This window comes from Rhineura floridana, chromosome 8, assembly GCF_030035675.1.
Source record: "Rhineura floridana isolate rRhiFlo1 chromosome 8, rRhiFlo1.hap2, whole genome shotgun sequence".
Taxonomy (NCBI): Eukaryota; Metazoa; Chordata; class Lepidosauria; order Squamata; family Rhineuridae; genus Rhineura; species Rhineura floridana.
This window is the reverse complement of record NC_084487.1, coordinates 52,387,262-52,411,549: the sequence shown is the minus strand read 5'-3', so window position 1 is coordinate 52,411,549 and position 24,288 is coordinate 52,387,262. Positions and strand designations below refer to the sequence as shown.

General features: G+C 39.7%; 1 protein-coding gene across 2 annotated transcripts in view; it reads left to right on the top strand.

Annotated features, from left to right (window-relative positions):
* Positions 1-1,417: 1,417 nt before the first annotated feature.
* Positions 1,418-24,288, top strand: part of SLC17A8 (solute carrier family 17 member 8) — a 46,163-nt gene continuing 23,292 nt past the window's right edge. For both annotated transcript variants that reach the window (XM_061637775.1, XM_061637774.1), the window contains exons 1-4: positions 1,418-1,518; positions 10,165-10,414; positions 13,691-13,809; positions 21,424-21,538. In XM_061637775.1, the coding sequence (XP_061493759.1) occupies positions 1,418-1,518; positions 10,165-10,414; positions 13,691-13,809; positions 21,424-21,538 (585 nt within the window). The remainder of the gene's footprint in view (positions 1,519-10,164; positions 10,415-13,690; positions 13,810-21,423; positions 21,539-24,288) is intronic.

Here is a 24,288-nt window from a genome sequence, read left to right as displayed (position 1 = left end):
GGCTGAGTACCTGGGGCCTGGTCCTGCAAGGTGCCACGTGCAGAGCAGGAGCCCAAGAAGGAGAGAGCAGAGATGTTATCCAGCAGCAGCGCAGCAGCAGCACAGGCAGGCAGATGGCTCTCCCTCCCTGGGCAGTTTGCTAACGAATTATTATAACTGGAGCCTGCACCTCCCCATAAATTTATTTCCCTGGGTCTATAAAGTTGCCTAGTGAATATAGGTACTCACCTTGAAGAGGCCTGGACACACCTGAAGCATTTAGAAGCGGCTGTGAATCACAACGACCAACGGATGCTAAGGCATAGAGTGGAGTGCCACCACCTCTTCAGTCTTCTCTGTCCAGAACCTTGTAGTAGCTTCTGCTGCTTATCAACCAATTTGTGTTTGTCCTGATTATGGCTGTATTTCTTGATTTTTCCCAATCATCTGTCTATATAAATGTTTCACATGGGCATATTCAGCACATTAATCAGTGGAAGCTAGAGCAATGGTCCCTTATTTGCCCTTAAAGAGAGAACATCTGACACATACACACACATACATACAGAAGGTGCAGCTTCATTAAAACCAGTAACTCCAATAGGCATCATAAAATCAGAGCTAAACACACAGTCTGTCTGGTTAAGAAATAGGACTAGATTAAGTTGTATAAATCTCCTTTCTTAAACCCATTTTTCTTAAATAAATAAATAAATACATCAGTTGTCTTCTAGTTCGGCCCAGTGCTAGACTGCTCACATAGCATTTTTGAGAGGTTCTGCTTTTGTGTTTTTAGAGGTACTAGTGATGTCATGCATCCATGACATGCTTAGGGTGAATACATTTCCAAGGGACCAGAGAAGGCTGTTATGGGGGGGGGGATAGGAAGGCTGAGAGTAAAATGGAACTATAAGCCATGTCCTGTGACAGAGAGAGAGAATGTATAAATGTTTAATAAAGTTTGCTGTGGGTGACATCTATTAATAAGCCTGAGTGGCCAGAGGGACAGGTATTGTGTTCGTTACTATAGCATCACCTAGCACAGGATATGTGTGAGAGAGACGGTGGAAGATAGCTGGGAGAGAGAATTAGCAAGTTATACAGTGTTTCAGTCGGCTGAAGCACCAGGTCCAGCATTACTAATCTCCAGGAGTAGTCCTTTGAAGATGATCAGCTGGGGAACAACAATAGATGAAAAACAAAGCTGCAGCAATTTTGCCTGAGCTATTGACAGTTTTGAGGAAACGGCACTGAAATTTTCACGCTGACTGATATTTTGGAGGATTAACATTTGTACTTGTGTGGATCATCTGGTCACCGTATTAGGGATAAAAGAAAAAAGGAGGGCACTGAGGCAGGCTACTGATGTCTGGGGAAAACTGACGATGACAGCAAACATAATGTTACATTAAATGATTTATTTAAAAAGGACAACAAGATGCCTTTTGAGGTTTTTAATTCATTAAGGGAGAGATTTTTAAAGCCTGGGAAAGAAGAGGTGAAGAATACTGTTAGCGACTCACTGGGACACTTCCAAAGGTAAAAGCTTAATGCAAACTTCCAAACTACAGATATATTTTTAAAGCAAATAAAGTTTAGATTTAAATTTGGAAAGAAAAGATGTAAGAATAAGTGAATAAGCAGCATATGCAGGGAGCTGAACCTTGGTAACAAAGCAATGATATTTAAAAAACCAACAAACAATACTATAAGCTAAACTCTAAAATAATTGCAAAATAGGCACCAGTTCTAAGCATGTTTAATACTGTTGATTAAAATTAGTCATAATTGATTTAGTGCTAAATAATCTCAAGAAAAGAACCATGTACTTAAAAATGCAAATTTTAATGAAAATTTATATCTATACCATGTACGTATACTGTACTTTAAATCTATACCATGTTTTATAAATATAGAGGTGAGTATACAAGGCACAATTTTAAAAAATGAATACGTAGTTTATGTAAAACATGAGCAACTGATATTACAAAAGTGTTTCATTTACATCAGTGTGGGCATTAATCAGTTTAACACTTTGATTCTCTAATTAATGTGGCTGGATAGTCCAACTTTAGTTGATCTTTTCACTACGTGTGCTTAGTATTGCAACCAGCATCAGTTTGAATACACCTTTTAGCTTAATTGCATTATGTCTATCTGTCAACAATATTATTATATTTTAGAAATGGACAGCAATTTAACATTTCACAAGCTATTTCATGGGTGTGAAGGTGGAGAAAATACTACATAATATTCATCTTGAGTTTCAAATACACAAATTTCCACAGGGATAGCCGTGTTAGTCTGCTGCAACAAAAACAACGAAGAGCGTTGTGACACCTTAAAACCTAACAAGTTTATTATTAAGCTCCCAGAAATAGTAAAGATTTTGTAATCGGACAGCTAAACTTTTCTTTTAGCAGCTACATAATCCATTGATTTATTGTCATGGATTTTTTTGTCATTCATTTTGTAAAACCAGCACAATTATATGTGCTGATAAGTCAATATTCTATTTATTTCTATATTTACATCATTTATATGTTGCCCCATAACAAGAAATGGGCTGGATGACTTATAACATTTTACAAAATCACTAACAACTCATTTAGTATATATATACATTATAGTATACTATAATCCATCTAAATTGCAATCTTACATGTACTTACCAGAGAGTTAGCATCATGAAGACAATAGGACCTACTTCTGAGGTCATGCTGCTTATTGGATCATGCCTCTTATACATAATGAATTTATACTTTCTGAATGCACATAAACAATACTTGTAGTTTTCTGTATTGTCCTGGTTAGCCAGCTTGTCACATGTCTTATTTTCTTGTGGAAATTAAACTACTTAAAAAGATCCAACTAACCCACCATCTCTAGGTGTATAATAGAACTGAAATGTCATTTTTTAATTTTATTATATGCAAAGCTGTAAACAAATAAAATATGTCTCATCTCAGATAATATATTCCTCAGGTATGTTAGGACAGATGGAACATTTCAGAAATAAAGGCTACAGGAAAGGTGTTATGTAGGAAATGAAGAACATTTATCATTTACTATGATGATCCTTTGATTTGGTTAAGGAGTTTGTCTTTCCAAATTTTGTTGTTATGTGCCTCCAAGTCGACTACGACTTATGGCAACTCTATGAATCAGTGACCTCCAAGAGCATCTGTCATGAACCACCCTGTTCAGATCTTGTAAGTTCAGTCCTATTAAATTATAAAGATATAATTAAACAGGTTTAAGACATTACCATTTGCTATTGAATGTAAGAACTACTGGAGTTGGTAGGATTATTTTAAACCTTTCCCAGTTTGGTAAATATGGTTAGGAAGACATTTGTTCATTGGCCAACGACATTTGGTGATTCTTCATATGCCTACAGACTGCCCATCTTATCATATAACTTGTTAATGTCAACAATGAACTGAGTTTGACATTTACTGTGACACATAAATGATATATCTATGAATGATTGCCAAAGATATTTCCAGTAGTAAGATAAGTAGGGCAGAGCCTGATAACTTTAGTACCCTTGCCAAATATTTAAATGGTGCTCAGCTCTGCAGTGGTTTATTCATTACCCTAAAGGCCTTAAGTCACTCTCTGTATGATTTTCTAACTTCTACTCCAATTCCAGTCAGGAAACATTTTTTTGTTCTCTTCCATATGACATCAGGTGGATGGGCAGGGGTGGGGAAAATGGCCTTGCAGAATCAATCCTGTTATTTCTCTTTACTTCATCTTACAAGTCTGTAGCATGGATGGTGCTCTAGCTGGCTAAACACATATGTGAGACGATCCTGTGGCTAGACCAGAGTATTTACTCTAAAGCAGAAAGCTGAATTTGACTATTTTTGAAAGGCTTTAGTTAAGTGAATAAATAAATTATGGGTTACATTACAAATAAAAGATCAGCAATATTGCTAATCTAGCCCTTACACTTGATATAGATCTTAAAATTTCATTTTAGCATTCTTCTTCATGCCACTCTTGAGAGGCATCAGACAGAATCTCTACAGACCACCAAGAGTGAAGGCAAAGTATACTCAAAACCATCTCATTTTATGTGATGTGTGGGGAAGATAACTTGAGGTGAGAATTTCCCATCAGAAGGCAGTAAAAAGGGTGCGAGATGTATGTTCTTGGAGGAGATAGGTGCTTAGCACTTGTCATTTGAGTGTCAATGGAAGGGAGACATAAATTGAAAAGGACAGCCCTCATGAGGGTGACAAAAAGCAAACATCACCTTGTATATTAGAAAGGATTTTAGGATCAAAGTGTTATGTCGCTTTTCTGGAGCCAGACAACTTTAGCCCCACAGTTTGGTCTTGTGGATTATCCCAAGTATGTTCATATGCACATTTGTTGCACATGAAGAAGAAATCACCATATTCTCAGCTAGAGGTGATTAAGAAGTAGAGGCTGGGAGCTCCATCCAGATCTCCTGAGAACGTTAATGGCATTAGGAAAAAAAGGCTACTTCTTTATAGGGCTTCTAAAAATGTTAAGCCTAGGATCAATGCAGTGTTTCGTATTTTACATGGATTACATTAAATGTAAGGATTAGTACCTGAAATTGCTTATTTTTTATCTTCCCATCCCTTTTTCTTTTTGCATTATGTTTATTAGATTGAATGTTGTGTTTTTGAATTGTAAACTGCTTTGAGTGCGTTGACAGAAAGCGGGATATAATGTAACAAAAAAATCTGAAGATATGTATTACATGATGCCTTCATTATGTCATCATATTATAGTACTGAAAACATATGAGCAAAGAAATTTCTACTTGTTCCTAAGGAGGTCATGGAGAGAAATAAGTGGATATTTGAAGAATGGCCTCATGAATTGTTAATCTGCCTAGGCAACAAGGCAGCAAGTTGTCAATAGCTCTTTCTTCCAGAGTCATCTCATGAAAAACATGGCTCACAGTTATAACTGTGGTGACAAAGGAATGTCTAGCTCAGAAGTCGAGAAATTCAAAGCCAGTGTAGCAAGTTAAAAAAAATGTTCTGAATGACTGAGAAAAAGGAGCAAACAAGAGGTGGAAAATGTCAATCAAGGATTCCAGAAAGCTCAATGGTAACTAAATGGCAACCTAAATATTCCTGTCAGTTCTCCTCACCTTACTGCTATTGCTTACCGAACTAATTACAAAGAGGCAACTATTCACGACAAGAAGAAGAATGTGTCTGAACAGATAAACTGATTGGAACCTAATTAGGATTAGCCATGTATGGCCAACAGCACTGTGGCTTATTGTAACAGATGTTTAGCTATTGCTATGCCAGGCAAACTTGTTAACCTGATTTATGATGCCATCTCACCAATTTTCAAGAGGCCTATGGGGGAAAAGAATTGGGGAACTACTGGTGTAGAAGACTCGACAAAATAACAGTGAAGCCCTTTCCAGTGTGATTCTAGCATTTGCATGTCAGGGTAAACCACAGTGAACCATGAATGCACAAATGGATCCTGCTTCACTCATTTCCTAGTGTGATCCGGAACAAAAAATCAGGATCCTTAGGTCCTGGCTTAGTGTTACATCCAAACTGAGGATCATGATTTGTTTCACTCCAAACAAACTATGATGTTAAGCAAAGGTTTGTTTATGGCTCCCCAATTGTGCTTTGTATAAGCTAAACAAATCACAATCCTTGGTTTAGATGTAGCACAAAGCCAAGAATTATGGTTTGTTGCTGTCATTTGTGGTAAGGGAGGAGCAAAGTGGGAGTCATCTCCACTCTCACAATTGACCATTTACTATGTCTCACCACAGGGGTAGGATCCAGCTAACAGGTCAGATCCTTCTCTTCTCCAACTCTCATGGACCAACTTTGATAGGTGGGTGGGGCTACCCACCTGTCAATCACCTGGTATCATAATAATGGGTGGAGATTGACACCTGTCAAAGTTCAAGGAAGTCACTGTCACCACCAATCAGCTGATCATCAGTTAGAGCAACCTCCTTTGAAGACAAGCTTTCACTTCCAATCAGCTGATTGGTGCTGGGAGCACAACTTCAAAGAGTCTCCTTTTAATTGATGATCAGCTGATTGTCAGTTAGAGGGAGCCCCTTTGAAGTCTCTGCAGAAGAGAAAATGCTCCAGAAAATGCTGCACAGAAAGCAGTTTGCATTCAAAGTGCTGGGGGATGCACTTTGAATACAACTGCTCTCGAAAAAGAAAAAGAAATGCTCCCATTTTTAAAAGAAGCATTTTTTTTCTTTCTAGGGAAGCAGTTTATATTTAAAGCACTTCCTCCTGTGCTTTGAATATAAACTGCTTCCTTTGGAAAGAAAAAAAATGTTGCTTTTAAAAGCATAATATTTTATTTCTTTCCAAAGGAAGTTTGAAAAGCCCCTTGTGCTTGTTGTTGTTATGTGCCTTCAAGTCGATTACGACTTATGGCAACCCTATGAATCAGCGACCTCCAAGAGCATATGTCATGAACCACCCTGCTCAGATCTTGTAAGTTCAGGTCTGTGGCTTCCTTTATGGAATCAATCCATCTCTTGTTTGGCCTTCCTCTTTTTCTATGCCCTTTTGTTTTTCCCAGCATTATTGTCTTCTCTAGTCAATCATGTCTTCTCATGATGTGTCCAAAGTGTGATAACCTCAGTTTCATCATTTTAGCTTCTAGTGACAGTTCTGGTTTAATTTGTTCTAACACCCAATTATTTGTCTTTTTCGCAGTCCATGGTATGTGCAAAGCTCTGCTCCAACACCACATTTCAAATGAGTTGATTTTTCTCTTATCTGCCTTTTTCACTGTTCAACTTTCACTTCCATACATAGAGATCGGGAATACCATGGTCTGAATGATCCTGACTTTGGTGTTCAGTGATACATCTTTGCATTTGAGGACCTTTTCTAGTTCTCTCACAGCTGCCCTACCCATTCCTAGCCTTCTTCTGATTTCTTGACTATTGTCTCCATTTTGGTTAAGGACTGTGCCGAGGTATTGATAATCCTTGACAAATTCAATGTCCTCATTGTCAACTGTAAAGTTACATAAATCTTCTGTTGTCATTACTTTAGTCTTCTTGACGTTCAGCTGTAGACCTGCTTTTGTGCTTTCCTCTTTAACTTTCATCAGCATTCGTTTCAAATCATTACTGATTTCTGCTAAGAGTATGGTATCGTCTGCATATCTTAAATTATTGATATTTCTCCCTCCAGTTTTCACACCTCCTTCATCTTGGTCCAATCGCACTTTCCGTATGATATGTTCTGCGTACAAACAGGGTGATAAAATACAACCCTGTCTCACACCCTTTCTGATGGGGAACCAATTGGTTTCTCCATATTCTGTCCTTACAGTAGCCTCTTGTCCAGAGTATAGGTTGTGCATCAGGACAATCAGATGCTGTGGCACCCCCATTTCTTTTAAAGCATTCCATAGTTTTTCATGATCTACACAGTCAAAGGCTTTGCTGTAGTCTATAAAGCACAGGGTGATTTTCTTCTGAAATTCCTTGCTCTGTTCCATTATCCAAGGTATGTTTGCGATATGATCTCTGGTGCCTCTTCCCTTTCTAAATTCAGCTTGTACATCTGGCATTTCTCGCTCCATATATGGTAAGAGCCTTTGTTGTAGAATCTTGAGCATTACTTTACTTGCATGGAATATTAAGGCAATAGTTCAGTAATTACTGCATTCTCTGGGATCCCCTTTCTTTGGAATTGGGATATATATTGAACGCTTCCAGTCTGTGGGCCATTGCTTAGTTTTCCATATTTCTTGACAAATTTTTGTCAACATTTGAACAGATTCAGTCTCAGTAGCTTGTAGCAACTCTATTGGTATGCCGTCTATTCCTGGTGATTTGTTTCTTCCAAGAATTTTAAGAGCAGCTTTCACCTCACATTCTAAAATTTCTGGTTCTTCATCATATGGTTCCTCCGTGAATGAATCTGTCATGCTGTCATCTCTTTTATAGAGTTCTTCAGTGTATTGCTTCCATCTTCCTTTTATTTCATCTCGGTCAGTCAGTGTGTTCCCCTGTTGATTATTCAACATCCCTACTCTTGGTTTATATTTCCCTTTCATTTCTCTAATCTTTTGGAACAGGGCTCTTGTTCTTCCCATTTTGTGTTCCTTTTCTATTTCTATACAATAACTATTGTAATAGTTTTCTTTGTCCCTACGTACTAGTCATTGTATAGTTGCATTTAGGGTTCTGACCATGTTTCTATCTCCTTTTGCTTTTGCTTTCCTTCTCTCTTTAACCATTTTAAGAGTTTCTCCAGTCATCCATTGAGGTCTTTCTCTCTTTTTAACAAGAGGTATTGTCTTTTTGCATTCTTCCCTGATAATGTCCCTGACTTCAGTCCATAGTTCTTCTGGTTCTCTGTCAACTAGGTTTAAAGCCTCAAACCTGTTCCTTATTTGATCTTTATATGCTTCTGGGATGTTATTTAAATTGTATTTTGGCATTATGAGTGCTTTGTTGTTCTTCTTCAGCTTTACTCTGATTTTCGATACTATCAGTTCATGATCTGTACCGCAGTCTGCTCCTGGTCTTGTTTTCACAGAAAGTATGCAACTTCTCCATCTTCTGTTTCCAGTTATATAATCAATTTGATTGCTATATTGACCATCTGGTGATGTCCATGTGTACAGTCATCTTTTTGGTTGCTCAAAAAATGTGTTTGCAAGAAACAAATCATTGGCTTCACAGAATTCAATAAGTCTTTCTCCTGCTTCATTTCTGTCACCTAAGCCCCATTTTCCTACAATTCCTAGTTCTTCTCTGTCCCCTACTTTTGCATTCCAGTCCCCCATGATGATCATCATATCTTCTTTTGGTGTGTGATCAATTTCCTCCTGTACTTCTGCGTAAAATCTCTCCAATTCTTCTTCTTCTGCGTTTGATGTTGGAGCGTAGACTTGGATGATGGTTATGTTAATAGGTTTTCCGTTTAATCTCATTGATATCACTCACTCAGACCTTGCATTGTAGCTCCTATTTGCTTTTGCTACATCACTTCTCACTTCTCACTATTAAAGCAACCCTGTTTCTTCTTGATTTCTCATTTCCTGCATAAAATATTTTGTAGTTGCCTGATTGAAAATGTCCCATTCCAGTCCATTTTCATTTACTCACGCCAAGTATTGTAATGTTGATATGCTCCATTTCTTGCTTGACAACTTCTAACTTTCCCTGGTTCATGCTTCTCACATTCCATGTTCCTATTGTGTGCGTCGTACAACTCTGGACTCTCCTTTTGCATCTGTGCGCATCAGCCTCTGGGCTTTCTTTCGGCTTTGACCCAGCTGCGTCATTAGTCACAGTGCTACTCGTACTTGTCCTTTGTTCTTCCCCAGTAGCTCGGCGAGTGCCTTCTGATCTGGGGGTCTCATCTTCCAGCACTATCTCGTGTTGCATTTTGGATACTCTGTTCATAGGGTTTTCGTGGTAGGAAATATTCAGAGGTGGTTTACCATTGCCTTCCTCTGAGTTTGGATGCATCTTAGTCTGGTGTCTCAGCTTTGACCATTCCGCCTTGGGTGCCCCTGCTAGAAGTCTAGCCTCTTGGTCTAGACTCCTGACCGCTTTGCTCTCAGCTTCTTCAACACTCTCAAACCCCCTCACCACGTTAAGGTGTGCATCCTAAAGGGGGGGCCCTTGTGCAGCACTTCCCAAATGCTCAACAATCACCTAGTTGTTGGCCACTTGGAAGCACTGGGCAAGAGGTTTTGCAGGCATTACCAATCAGCCGCTTAGCAGTGCCTGCAAAGCCCCTTTTATCCAAGCCCCATGTTTACTTGTCCCTCACCTGATAGTATATATAATGTCAAGTGGTGTATATATAAGTGACGTTGTTTGCCCGAAACAGCTATATGGGCCAAATAGGGAGACTTGGTACTCCTAATTAGGCCCAGAGGTTCCCCACCCCTAGCTTAGTCTGATGTATAAATGGGTCTAAGACAGTTTGCCTGAGAAAATTAATGGACTAGGTGTCCAGCTGCCCCAGTATTTCTCTGAAATCTCCAAGGCCTTATGCAACCCCCCGGCTGCTTTCTTTCACATATTCTGAGTACAATTAGCTAGGAGCAGCTCTCATGGGAATGTCATACAGCAACTAAACAGTGTGTTACTTCAATTACATACGAATGGTTTATTCTAAGAACATTTTTTTCTTTGCCTTTTTTTCATGTCTACAGAAAAATTGATGGAACCAACCAAGAAGAAGATAACATTGAACTAAATGAAGAAGGAAGACCTGTACAGGCAGCAAACAAACCTCCTTTATTTGACTGCCATTGCTGTGGACTACCCAAACGTTACATCATTGCTATAATGAGTGGCCTGGGGTTTTGCATTTCTTTTGGAATTAGGTGCAATCTTGGTGTTGCCATAGTGGAAATGGTTAACAACAACACAATCTATGTCAATGGAAAACCAGAGGTTGAGGTGAGTAGAGACATATGTTACTGGATACAGAGAAATGACTGTCCATATAACTAAAAGATTAGATATGAAAAAGTATCATCGTTAATGATGATAAATAAATCCTGTGATGTTTCCTAAAAGATGTCAGTGCTACCATATTCAAAATGCTTACATTTTAGTGCTGTCATTCAGATAGTATAAGCTAGTATACTGAAAGATCATCTTTCTCTTTATACACCCAGTCGATCACTATGCTCTGCAGGTGAGGACCTCCTGCAGATATCTTATCAGGAAGTCTGTTCTGCACAACATAGCAAATGAACAGGGCTGGCGGCAAAGGGCAGCCAGGTCGGGCCCTGGCCAAGGACCCCTGTGGTCCAGAGGAGCCCCTGAAGGTCCCTCCTTAGGGTGTGGGGGTAGCTCTCTCCTTTTGCAATCCCCAGCAGCATCAACTCCCAACCCTGCTGCAGATCACAAAGATGGAACTTCAAGCAACCCCAACAGATCGTGCAGGCCTGTGGCACCCACCCACTCCACCTACCTCTCCTCCCTTTCTGTGAATGCCCTGCATGCTGGGCATGCAGGTTGTTGCCATCAACCAAGATGGCAGCAGAGGCTTCTCTAAAGGGCTGATGCCCCTACCGCCATCTTGATTGATGGCAGGCATGTGCTTGCACACAGCATAGCGCACATGCGTGCTATCAACAAAGATGGTGGCAGGGATATCAGTCCCTTAGAGAAGCCTCTGCTGCCATCTTGGTTGATGGCAGCAACCTGCACACCCAGCATGCAGGGCATTCACAGAAAGGGAGGTGAGGTAGGTGGAAAGGTCCTGCATGGTCGGGGGGGGGCTGGGAGTGGAGAGACTTGGGACAGGCTGGAGCCCAAGGGCCCAGTCATGCCTGGCACCAGCCCTGCAAGCGGACCTCCAGTGTAGTGGCACCTACCCTTTGAAATTCCCTCCCCTTAAATATTAGGCAGGCGCCATCTCTGTTATCTTTTCGGCACCTACTGAAGACCTTCCTCTTTCAACAAGCCTTTTAAGTAGAGACCTTATCCCAGTCTATGTCTGTGTTGGAATTACTTTTTAAGAAGTTTTAAAAGTTTTTTTAACGATGTTTTGTTTTAACATGTTTTTAAAGATGTTTTGTTTTAAAATATTTTAAAGTCTGCTTTTATTATGTTTTAGAATGTGTTTAGTGTTTCTGTTTACAGCCTGGGATCCTACTGGGAGGAAGGGAGGAAGATGATATATAGATAGACGGATAGACAGACATATAGAAAGTTACTGTGGAAACTGTAGAGCTGTATTGAAGCTAGTTATACAAGCTCTAAGGACTCTAACATGACAGGAACTCTAGGGAACATAGAATTTATGAACACATAAAGCTTCCTTGTACTCTAGAGCCATTCGTGGGCAGAGAAGTTGTGGGGACTATTTCCCCAAATTTTGCCAGGGCAGAGGTTCTCCAACAGTTTATTGGGGTTTAGGACTCACCATTAACAGTGGTACAGCTTTTTCCTCTGCTGCTGCAAGTGGCATCAGCAACTACTGTGTTGGCACCCTGGCCCCTATTTTACATCCTCATAGGAAGCTACCTTATACTGAATTAAACAATTGGTGCATCTTGCTCAGTGTTGTCTACACTGACTGGCAGTAGCTCTCCAGGGTTTCAGGCAGGGGTCCCTCCCAGTTCTACCTGGTGATGCCAGGGATTGCACATGAGTTCTTCTGCACTGCCCCAGACCTAGTGTCATTCTGGGGGTTTGTAGGGTGCGAGGGGGAGAGGAAATGATGGCCATGACAAAAAAATGCTGGAGAAAATTCAGAAAAAAATCTGCAAAGCAGCCTTCTTTTTTTGGGGGGGGGGAGAAGACAGGCAAGGAGAAAAAGAAAAATCTTATATATTTTCTCAGAAAAATCCTGATGGTCATACCCATCTAACCCATGCAGTACTATCTACACTGGCTAGCAGCAGCTTTCTGCAGGCAGAGAGAGTTCATCCCCTACTATATTTGTATTCAAAGTATATGCTGTATCACTGAACTGTGGCTACTCTCCTTATCAATTTATTTCTGCCCATGCCTTGAAAAATGTAGTGAAATGATAAGCCAAGTAGTAACCATCCATTTGTCAATATTATTTATTCCCAGTCTGACAATATTGTAAGTATATTCGTTATATTTCTGTCCTACCTTTTGTCCAATGAATTCAAAATGGCATACATGGTTTGCTCCCTTCCCTCTCCATTTTAAACTTCATAACAACCCTGTTTGGTAGATTTGTGGTTATGACAGGCCAAAGATCACCCAGTAAGCTTCATGGCAGAGTTGGGATTTGAATCCAGGTCTCTCCACTCTGTGTCCAGTACTCCAACCACAACACCACACTGAAGAATAGATGAGGCTGCAATCCTAGAAGCCCCACTGAACAGAGTGGAACTTAATTTTTAGTAAAGATTATAGGGTATAAGAAGACCCTGCTGGATCAGGCCAATGGCCCATTGTCCAGCATCCTGTTCTTACAGTGGCGAACCAGATGCCCATGGGAAGCCCACAAGCAGGACCTAATAATAATAATAATAATAAAATTTTATTTCTAGGCCGCCTGTCTGGCCGCATCAGCGGCCACTCTAGGCGGTGTACAAAATCAGATAAATACAGCATATCAAATACACATATAACCAAAACTTTGATATAAAAGCTCAAAGAGCACTCTCCCCTCCTGTGGTTTCCAGCAACTGGTATTTGGAAGCTCAAATACCATAGGTGGGTGAGAAGTGTATGCTTTGCCAGAGTTGTGCAATCAGCAAGCCACTTTAAACCAGCTGGGCTATTCAGGTAGATGATCACCTGCAGTAAAAACGTTCAGAATAGCTCCAACTGTGCCTTTCTCTTCTGTCTCCTTATCTATGATGGTGCTCAATAAGTACATGGCTTAGTATCCCTTGAATAATCAAAAGCAAGCCCTGTTAAATGGGACTTGTGTTATGCATTAAAGTAAGACCAATTGTCTCTTTCTAGATGAAAAACTTCAGACGGGAATTACCCTTACGTAATAATATTTAACTGCATCTCAACTAACTGATGAAAAGGTAGTTGCAAAGTGTCCCAGTGTTGCTGGATAAGATAGTTTTCATCGCTTTTGGCAAGTCAAAATTGCATACATGTTGGTTCAACAGAGTCTGCAGTGGTCAGGATATTGCGACTCCAATGTGAATTCAAGCAATCATGCAACAAAAGAATATCTCACAAATTACAGTGTGCAAATTACATATTACCATGTTTTATTTGTAGAAAGCACAATTCAACTGGGATCCAGAAACAGTAGGACTTATTCATGGCTCATTTTTCTGGGGCTATATTGTAACACAAATTCCAGGAGGCTTCATTGCAAATAAACTAGCAGCTAACAGGTAAGATAAGATAATATGATATGGTAAAGCAATTATAATAATTTTCTATGTTATCTAATACTGTACTATATTTATTAAAATCAAGTTGCATTTCAAGAAAACCACAATAGTTCTAGCAACTGGTAACTGCTCTGTGAGCTTACACAATGAATGTGATGATGAGGCCCTCTGGGACATTAATAAGCAGAGGTATATTAGTTACGATTTAATTTTAATGATTGTGTCTAAGGTGAAGGTATTCTACTCTTTGTGTAATAAGCCCGGTTGTTAATTTAATGAAATGAAAGGCATTTCAGTTGCATCTCACCAGAGAACATAATTCTAGGACGTTCTGTAGAGATGTACATAGTGATCTGTACATATACAAGCATCTGCATTTTCTTACTATTAATCCTATCAAAACAGAATGCGGGCTAGAGTGGTTCAAGAATGGTGTTTATGTTTGGATATTTGGGGGGTAGAATTCAGCTGTGTTTTAATCTCTTTAGCCTACTGTTTTTTTAATTGTCTTTTGAATGTTTTTAATACTTGTTTTTAATGATCTTTTATTGATAATTTTAATGTTTTATTCTTTTTGTAAAACACTTAGAGGTTTTATTATAATCAAGTGGTATATACATTTTGTTAAATACATAAATAAAAAAATACTCAGCTTCCCACTTGTAAAACTGGACTAATGACTAGCCTGTCCAGCATTCAGTTTTGGCCATTGCTCAAGATGAATCCTGAATTGAGCAAGGCTAAGATACTAATTTTTGGAATACCTTGTGACCATTGGGAGTGTCTGGTGTTGAATTTCCAGAGTGGTCTAACAATCAAACCCTCTTCCCATGTAATTATGGGAATAGTAGCTCTGTGAGGGGAATAGGGATCGCCTAACTATTCTCAGCACCCTTAACAAACTACAGTTCCCAGGATTCTTTGGGGGAAGTCATGACTGTTTAAAGTAGAATGATATTGCTTTAAATGTATACTGCAGATTGAACCTTGCCCTTAGGAGCTCTCTCTGTAGGATTGCCTCTGATGACTGCTACAGTTGGCACAGAATATGTGCATTCTGCTCTTACTACTTAGGAACATAGGAAACATATGAACAAGCTGCTTAATGTTGAGTCAGACCATTGGTCCATCTGTCTCAGTATTGTCTGCACTGATTGGCACTGACTTTCCAGGGTTTCAGACAATCTCTCCCAGTCCTGCCTAAAGAACCTGGAACCTTTTGCATGCAAATTGTGTGTTCTACCACTGAAACACACCACTTTCCTAAGCTTGTATCTCCTGTACAAAGAATGATTCAAAATTAAAATTCAATAACAACCTGGCTTTATATTAAAACCTTATTTTGTCTTATGGCAATTGCAAAAAGTGAACAAACTATATGACAGAAGACTTTATTCTACAACCTACCAGACAAATTGGCTGGCATTTGGTAATAAAAGCATGAGGGATATGACACATGTGAATATTGTCAGAGTATAGTTGATCAACATCATACATAATTTAAGAACTGATTTCATACAGGCAGCTTTCCATCAATTCTGTCAATGTGTTATTGCAATCTTATTCGTGTCATAATTAAATAACTTCAGAATAGTACAGAATTGCTTTTGAAAATAAAAAGAACATAAGTATGGCTTGCTGACTCCTCAGATCACTAAATCACATGCCCAATCTCCTGTGGATTCACAAATATTTTATCCATTGTGAGATGATGTTTTTGCACTCATGTTAAGAAAACTTGCCATCTTAGGTCAGACTATTTGCCCAGCATTGTCTACTCTGACAGTGGGTCTCTGGTATCCCAGGCATAGGTCTTCCTCATCACCTGCGAACAGGTCCTTCAGATGCCAGGAATATAAAATTAGATCTTCAGCATGCAAGCCAGCATGTACTTTATCACTGAGTTCCAGTGGATATCCATGGTACATGGTCTTATGAAGGGCTCAGCACGTTCATGATCTGGAAGCTTGTCAGGTGAAGCTATTGAACTTAGTCAGTAAACCTAATACACATGTATATCCAACATGAGTTGACAGGAAAATATTACCCACCCTAAAAATGTGGATCAATGCAATAAATGTTTTATTCAAAAGCAAGCCAAGTAACTCCAATTGTTGCATTAACATTTAGCAAATTTATCCAGGGTCGCAGTTTGAGAAAATCCACACTAGTAGAAGAGAGAAACTTTCCAACAAGCATGTAAACATAATTCAAATATTAAATAATAGCATTGTTTGAAGTCAAATGATAATTTACTGGCAGGGTCTTCACTCAGACCAGAGAAATCACAAAAAGGGTGAATGTAATTCCTTTTCCTTCAGTTAACAATGAATGACACGGGCAAGTTATGCATCTATCCATTTTTTTCTTTTTAAAAATTAGATTATTGATAAACTGTTTATAATTTTAGGGATGGGAAACCTGTGGCCTCTAAATGTTGGTGGACTCCAGCTCCCTTTGCCCCTGCCAGCATGGCCGATGGTCAAGGTATGATGCGAGTTGGAGTCCAGCAACATCTGGAGCAGAGCTTGGAAGTAATTAATTAAAAGTAACAAATTACTCGTAATTCATTACTTTTTTGAGAAACGAGTGGGTAATTCCTTTACATTTTGATTGTAATAGAACTAGGAGTAATTCTATTACTTTTGTGGAGTAATTGTAGTGTTTCCAACATTACTTTGGGGCAGTACTTGGGGGAGGGAGCAGGGGAAGTCTTCTGCTCCTCTGATTTGTGGATGAAAATCATGTGCCTCAAACTGGGCTTCTGTGCAGCTTCACTCTGCCCTCATTCTCTGTGGGTGGATAGGAGGTGACAAGGGAGGAGGTGGACAGTGAGACAGGGTTGAGTGGAGAAAACAATTGTTTAAAAAAATGGATGGTGGTGGTGAAGAATGGAGTGGAGGGAAAAAGGAGCTGGAGGGCAAGAACATGGATAAGGGAGGAGAAGGACGGAGGCAGCAGCAGAATGGAGATAAAGAACTGTGGAGGTGAAAGATGACAACGTGTGTCTGTGTGTAAATATTGTGTTTGCACTTGGCACACAAAGTGGCCTCCACCACCCTCTCTGGCTACTGTGCTACATTTGCAGTATTTTAACTTTTTTGCATCTCAGGGGAAAATGTTTGCTTGGGTGAGTGTCCCTTAGTTGGTGGCAGAGCAGGGTCCAGGATGTGGTTAAGGGAGAGAGATTATGCTTGCTGGCTGAGTGGTGGTGGTGGTGTTGCACTTGGTTTGATGTGCAAAGATCTGACGTCTCTCTCCACCTCCCTTATCAGCGGAGAGACCATCATTGCTATCTTATGGATAAAAATAATTATTCTGCTACCTCTGTATGTGTTTGTTTATTTTTAATGTTGTTTTAGGCTACTTAGATGTGCAGTAGCCAAGGCCAGCACATTTTTTTAAAAAGTAACTGAAATGTAATTGTAGTGATTACTTTTGAGAAAAAGTAATCAGTTACTTTCAGAGCAATTGTAACGGTAACGGTAATTACTACTTTTTTGGGCCATGTAATTGTAACTGTAATTTATTACTTTTTAAAAGTAATCTTCCAAGCTCTGATCTGGAGAACATCAAGTTCTCCATCCCTGCTATAACCCATGGAAATATGGCAGATTATATGAAACATTATCAATACAGAGGAAAAGCATCTATCTTTGTTTATAGCCTTGTTACACCTAAGTTTACAATAACTTATAACAGATTACCAACATGTCCAAAACTGTTTCTGTTCTTCCATTATGTATTCAAACAATCTCTGTTAACTTTATCATCTCAGCAGTTTTTCAAATATGTAGGCACTTCAACAGTATCCCATTTAAATGCAATCAGCATTTTTGCTACAGTGGGCAAGTTTTAGATTAAAGTTTGATGTTCTTTGATTGAAGAATGCCAATATATTCTGACAAAATGTTTAAAATAAATGAATTATTAATTTTATTGCATGTGCATCCCCCCACCCCCCATGAATGAAAGAGGCATGGGATTATCACAGTATCCATAATTGGCATGACTTATATATTTTGTTTAAGTGGTAATGTTGACTGAGGTACCAAATGCATACATAATGGTTTTCTTCAAAATGTATGCATGCTGACGAGGCTGGACCCAAGGTAAATATTTGGGTGCACATGTTTTCAGTTAGTGTTTCCCAATCATTCTCTTCCACTTCTGTTAAAAAGTAAGTTCCTTGTGTCAGACATAGCAATCCAATAAACCAGTTAAACTGGAGTACACTGCTGCTACATACATAGCCTGAGAAAGAAGATAAAATTAAATCAGAAAATAGAAAAATGGCATAAAAGTGTCCTGGGACACACCACCACAGTCCACCGATCAGGGATTGTGCTAGTGATGACACCCACATGCCACCCCACACATAGAGAGAGCCAATGAACTCTGGATGACATGGGCATGCCCCCTGCATCACAAGACACACAACACACAAAATGACGCTGGGATACCCCCACTCCATCAGCTCCAATGCTTCAGCTAGCTATGATACTGTTAAGTATCCTACAGCAGGGATTCAAGTCCTCTTCTATTGCTCACATCCATGGTTTTGGAGCACAACATTCAATGAGAACAAAGCAGAGCCCACACGACACAGCACTTGGATTGGGGGAGAAATTAAATTCAGTTAGCATTTAAAGCTCCACTTTAAATCCCCACTTTCTGCAACAATATGAGAACTGCAACACAAACCATCCTTTGAAATTTACATTTATCTAAATTTTGCGATGCAGTTTGCCACCTAAACAATGTTTACAATGCAAATATTACGAGAAAGTGTGCATAAAATGAATATACTAATAAAAATAACATAAAATGCATTATATTAAGTGAACAGTTGTTGGAGTGGAGTAGAGTTTGATGTTGGGGGGCGGTGTCTCTGAAGTCCCAAGGCATAGAAGCTGTTAGGGTTCTAGAAGAAAAGTATTACCAATGTTCTAGGAATGCTCTGGAGATGAGCTGTTTGTACAAAGTGCCCCCCTTTCTTTCTACAGTGTCCTTTCTCCCTGTTTACTTTCACCAAAAAGCCCCCTTGTGATCTCCAAGTGTGCATTGCAGGAGGCCATAGAGATATAGTTCCATGTTATATAAACTGAGTTGTGGTCTCTGTATGGGGTTTATATACCGGTGGGTGTTCTATGATTGGGTGTTGTTATGCTCTAGCATGGTGATATGAGCTGGGCAGTCATCATCACAGGGTGCCTATTTTTAATTTCGTATCGGTCCCATTCAAGTCAATGGGAGGAACATTTCTGGATAAAGGCTGGGGTAAAGTCTTACTATCGACAGGAGTCGATAGCGATCTGGAGGAGTATAGGCTAAAGTGAGAGTGCTCCTTCCCTGGGTTGCTCATGTCCTGCCCATGATTCTACCCCTTTTCGTCTGTCATCAGTGTATTTTCTCTTGTGGAACAGCTTTCTCAGCAGAGTGTTCAGCCAGCATATCTGGGCAGTTCTGCAGGCGTATTTTTTGCACCAATTAGATATATCCCATCAAATTCTATAGCTCTTCACCTGGGGGAACTTGAGTATAGCTTTGTACTCCAATTCTATTAAAACCATAAATTGTATTTGATGCATGATTCAAAATGATCATTTCAAATTTAATCAAAGTAGTCCTTTGATTTCATATGTTTATTACCATATAATTTCTTCATTAAAATAGAACCATAGAATTACCTTGTTACCTGCATTTGTTGCCATTTCTTTTATACTTAAATAGTCATCACCGTTAATTAAACCCCATTAGATTATCCTTTGTCTTTGTGTCCTGACATGACAAATTCATGAGCAAATAGTTATATTTAAACAAAAAAGCCTTACAGAGCGATAAAATCTTAGGCCACATCCACACCAGACATTTATTCCACTTTAAACAGTCATGGCTTCCCCCCAAAGAATCCTGGGACGTATAGTTTGTGAAGGGTGCTGAGTGTTATTAGGAGACTCCTTTTCTCCTGACAGAGCTCCAAGTCAGCCCCTTATACCAGAGAATTCTGGGAATTGTAGCTCTGTGAGGGGAATAACAGTCTCCTAACAACTTGCAGCACACTTCAGAAACTACACTTCCCAGAATTCTTTGAGGAAAGCCATGACTGTTTAAAGTGGCATAAACGTATGGTGTAGATGAGGCCTTAATGAGTTGTGCGGGGGGGGGGGTTGCACAAAAGATGGCAATTTCATACCTTCCACCCAATTATTGTATGGGATTAAAATTTGGGCTGATACTCGGTCCACTGAGTATTTGTTCAGTCCAAATTTCTAAGATATTTTTTCTGCCCCATGCTGTGTTCCTAACACCTTACTGCAACTGGAAGCTGGTCTTCCCTCTACTATTTTACAGGCTTGGCTGAGGACATTCAATTATTGATTCCAATTCAATTTAACTTCCTCTCGTTTGCTCCCTCTAGTTCTGCATGATTCTCACGAGAGCAGCTGGACGAGAGACATTACTTTAAGACTGTGCTCTTTTGGTTTATTCCCACAACTGTTAGTAATCTTGGGGTCCAGTAAAGCAAGAGATTTAATTAGACAGTGTCTCTATAACATTCAACAGCACAATTAACTGGCTGCTATAAGAAAATTTTATCCATGGTATGATAGCTTCCCACTTAGTTATCTTAATACACCAGCGCCTTATTTGCAAAACCTAATAATCCTTAAACACAGAAGAGCTTTTACTAGAGCAAGATTGTATTAGAGGGGCATTTTGAAAGAATCTCATTTCAAAATTGTGTATGCCCATACAGAGATGGCAGTGTTGAAACAGTAACTTTCTATAGAGATCTGAGAAGCGAGCTGATTACCCCAGTATTGTGATCTTTTCCAGGACACTCAACTAATTTTCATGTGGCTTTTCTTCTTGCAGACCAAGAGCAGATGGTGATAGCAAAGTCTGCAAAGTTCTTAGCAGGTGCCATTAAAATAAGATCCATTATGGCACCTTGTGTTTTAGTTTCTTGTTCAGCTGATAGTTTTGTTAGTAGTTTTATGCAGATGGATTCTGTATATATTAATTTTATTGGCACCCCATGTAAATACTAGAAGTTTAGTCAGGTAATTTGGTCTATTTGATTCCTATTTTCTCTGTATATTCCAATTGCAATGGCTTGTGGCTAATGCAAATAAAGGACTTTGACTTGACTATTTAAACATCACTCATTCATGGTTAAATAAAAAAGAACTTAAAGGACAAATTCTTGTTTTTAAGTTTATTCCAAATTTTTAAAAGAGCTATTCTGGATTGCTATATGGAGAAGCCAGAATGGCAGGTTATGTTTTTCATAATACCCTGTTGTAGGACTTTGCAGATAGAATGGAAAATGGCAATATCTGAGTGACTCTCACTTTGGACCATCTGGTCAATCTCCTCCCCCAATTTGGTCACTTTCCACTTTCCTTTTCTTGAAGGGAAAGTGCAGCCTGTTAAACTGAACTGCAGCTTTTGAGTAAAAAGTGTGCTTTGAAAGTGTGAAGCCACATTCCCCTCCTCCAAAGACTTGACATCCTGGACAGCTGTTTTGATTGCCCTGACTGTTCAATACATACTGTCATCTCTCTATAAGATAACAGGAAAAAAACATTTATTGTTCTCTCTTTACAGGGTATTTGGAGCAGCTATTTTCCTAACTTCCACACTAAATATGTTTATTCCTGCAGCTGCCAGAGTACATTATGGTTGTGTTATGTTTGTAAGAATTTTGCAAGGTCTTGTAGAGGTAGGTTATCCAACATATTTGTTTATTTGCATTTCTTAAGAACATAAGAAGAGCCCTGATGGATCAGGCCAAAGGCCCATTTAGTCCAGTATCCTGTTCTCGCACCAGTCAACCTGATGCCTATCAGAAGCCTACAAGCAGGACCGGAGCACAGCAGCACTCTCCCCTCTTGTGTTACCTAGTAACTGGTTTCAAAGGCTTACTACCTCCTATAATGGATAATACACAGCCATCATGAGTAGTAGCCATTGATAGCTTTATCCTCCATGAATTTGCCTAGTCCCCTTTTAAAATTGGTGGTCATCACTATAGCCTGAGGCAGCAAATTTAATTATGCACTATATGAAGAAGTACTACTTTTGTCTTTCCAGAGAGAGGGAGAGGGGGGGAGAGAGAAAGAGAGAGAGAGAGAGAGAGAGAGGAGACTTCTCGACACCATATCATATCATTTCGTACACCTCTAGCATGGCCCCACTAACTCACCTTTTTTCTAAGCTAAAAAGCCCCCAAAGTTGGATCATTCCATCCCCTTGATCATTTTGGTTGCCCTTTTCCAGGACTACAGTATCGCTTCTGTAGTGTGGCAACCAAAAGTGTACACAGCATTCCAAGTATGGTCATACTTATAGATTGGTGCTGGGTCATATTTTAATTATTTGAACGCAAACAAAACACAAGTTGGAATGAAAATTTTCACAACAATTCAACACATGTAATTCTTGTTCTTTTTTTCAAAGGTGAAACATTTTCCTCAAAACTCTGGTTTCCAGCAGTCAGCCATTAATTTAGTCAAAGTACTTGAATGTTAACTAATTTAGAAAATAATACTTCACCATAGTTTTTGAAGTTCCTGTATGGTGATTTTTATAGAGCAACCTTACACAATTTTACTTAAAAGTAAGTCCCAATTGAGCTCAATGTGGCTTATTCCTTACAAAGTATGCTTAGGATTGCAGCCTTAGTTCCTGATACCAATGTGGTAAAATCATATGTTTTCCTGGAAAAGATATGCAAGATATTTCAGTATATGGTGACACTCAATATTACTACAGGGGGCACCACTTCAAGGTCCTGTTAGCTGCCAGAATACTGAACTAAGTTGGAGGTGCAATGCCCAGACTTGGGTATTGCCCTTATGGCTCAGGGGAGAGAACAAAAACAGAGATGTCTCCTCTCTCCTCGGACAATTGAAGAAGACAAAGGAAGGAAGGGCAGCTTCCCTGAGCATATCAGTTTACAATGGAAGGAACAGCAAAGGTAAAGGTAGGCAAGCCTAGCCAGCTGGAGGACCCTAAGTTTATCTTCCTTCTGGAATACAAACAAAACAACCCAAACAGGAATTGCTCTTGCCCCCACTTCCAACACCCCTTCTTAACTAGTGTTTGGTTCAGCCCATAAGGTTCATCTTGTCTCACAGCCTGCAGTATCTGACTTTGCCCAATGCCTTTGTCAGAGCATCTGCAGTCATATCTTCCATTGGAGAATACTCCGTCTTGAGTGGTCCTCTGTGGTAGGTATCTCTAATGAAATTGTGCTTCATGTCTATGTGCTTGGTTCGTGAACTCACCCCTTCTGATTCCATGAGTCTGATGCATCCTTGGTTGTCTTCATGCATCATGACAGACCCAAGTATAGAGATGCCTAAATCTTTGAACAGTTCAAATAACCATGTCAACTGTCTGCTTGCTTCAGAAGCTGACACATACTCTGCTTTTGTGGACGAGAGTGCTACAGTCTCTTGTTTCTTACTTGCCCAACTGATCATTGAATCTCCATAGTAGATGTTTCCACTGGTGGATTTTCAATCTGTAGTGTTTTCAGCCCAATCAGCATCTGTATAACCCACTAGTTTGGGATCTCAGGTAGCCGCTAACTTCAGTTTCATTGTTGCAGTGCCTTTCGGATATCTCACTACTCTTTGGTTTGCTTCCCAGCCCTTCCTGGTTGGCGAGCTGGTATTTCTGCACAGGTATCCCACTGGTACCACTACATCTGGCCTGGTAACAGTGCTGACACAGAAGTTTCCCAATGGCTTGTCTGTAGCTCTCATGGTCTTCCCCTGGTTGTTTGTGGTGGTCCGGTTTCAGGCATCCTACTTCCATTGGAGTAGGTGCTAGATGTGCATCCTTCAGCGCTAGACACTCAAGAAGGTCTTGGATCTTTTGTCTTTGACTCAGCAAGAAGGATCCATCATCTTCTCTTTCAATTTGTATTCCAAGGTAGTGAGTGACATCACCTAGACACTTAACTTCAACCTCCTTGTTGAGATGATTCACTAGTTGTTGCTTGTCCAGTGGGTCTTGATAAGCCAACAGTAGATCATCCACGTAAATTAGTAGGCATGTCCATCTGTTGTTCTTGAATCTGCTGTACAGGCAGGGCTCTGGTCTGCCTTGTACAAAGCCTTCCTTCAAGAGCATTTTGCTCAGTTTCTCATTCCAGGCTCTGACAGCCTGTTTCAGTCCATAGATGGATTTTTGAAGAGTACACACTAAGATTTCTTTTCCTAGAACTTCAAACCCTGGTTGTTGTTACATGTAGATTTCCTCTTCTATTTCTCCATGCAAGAATGCTGTTTTTATATCCATGTGCTCCACCTGCATTTTCTTGTTAGCAGCAACACTCAGAAGAGTTCTGACGGTAGTGTGTTTGACTACAGGAGCAAATGTTTGATACTTTTGAGAGTATCCTTTGCCTACTGGTCTTGCCTTGTATCTCTCAATGTTTCCTTCAGCATCCGGCTTTTTCTT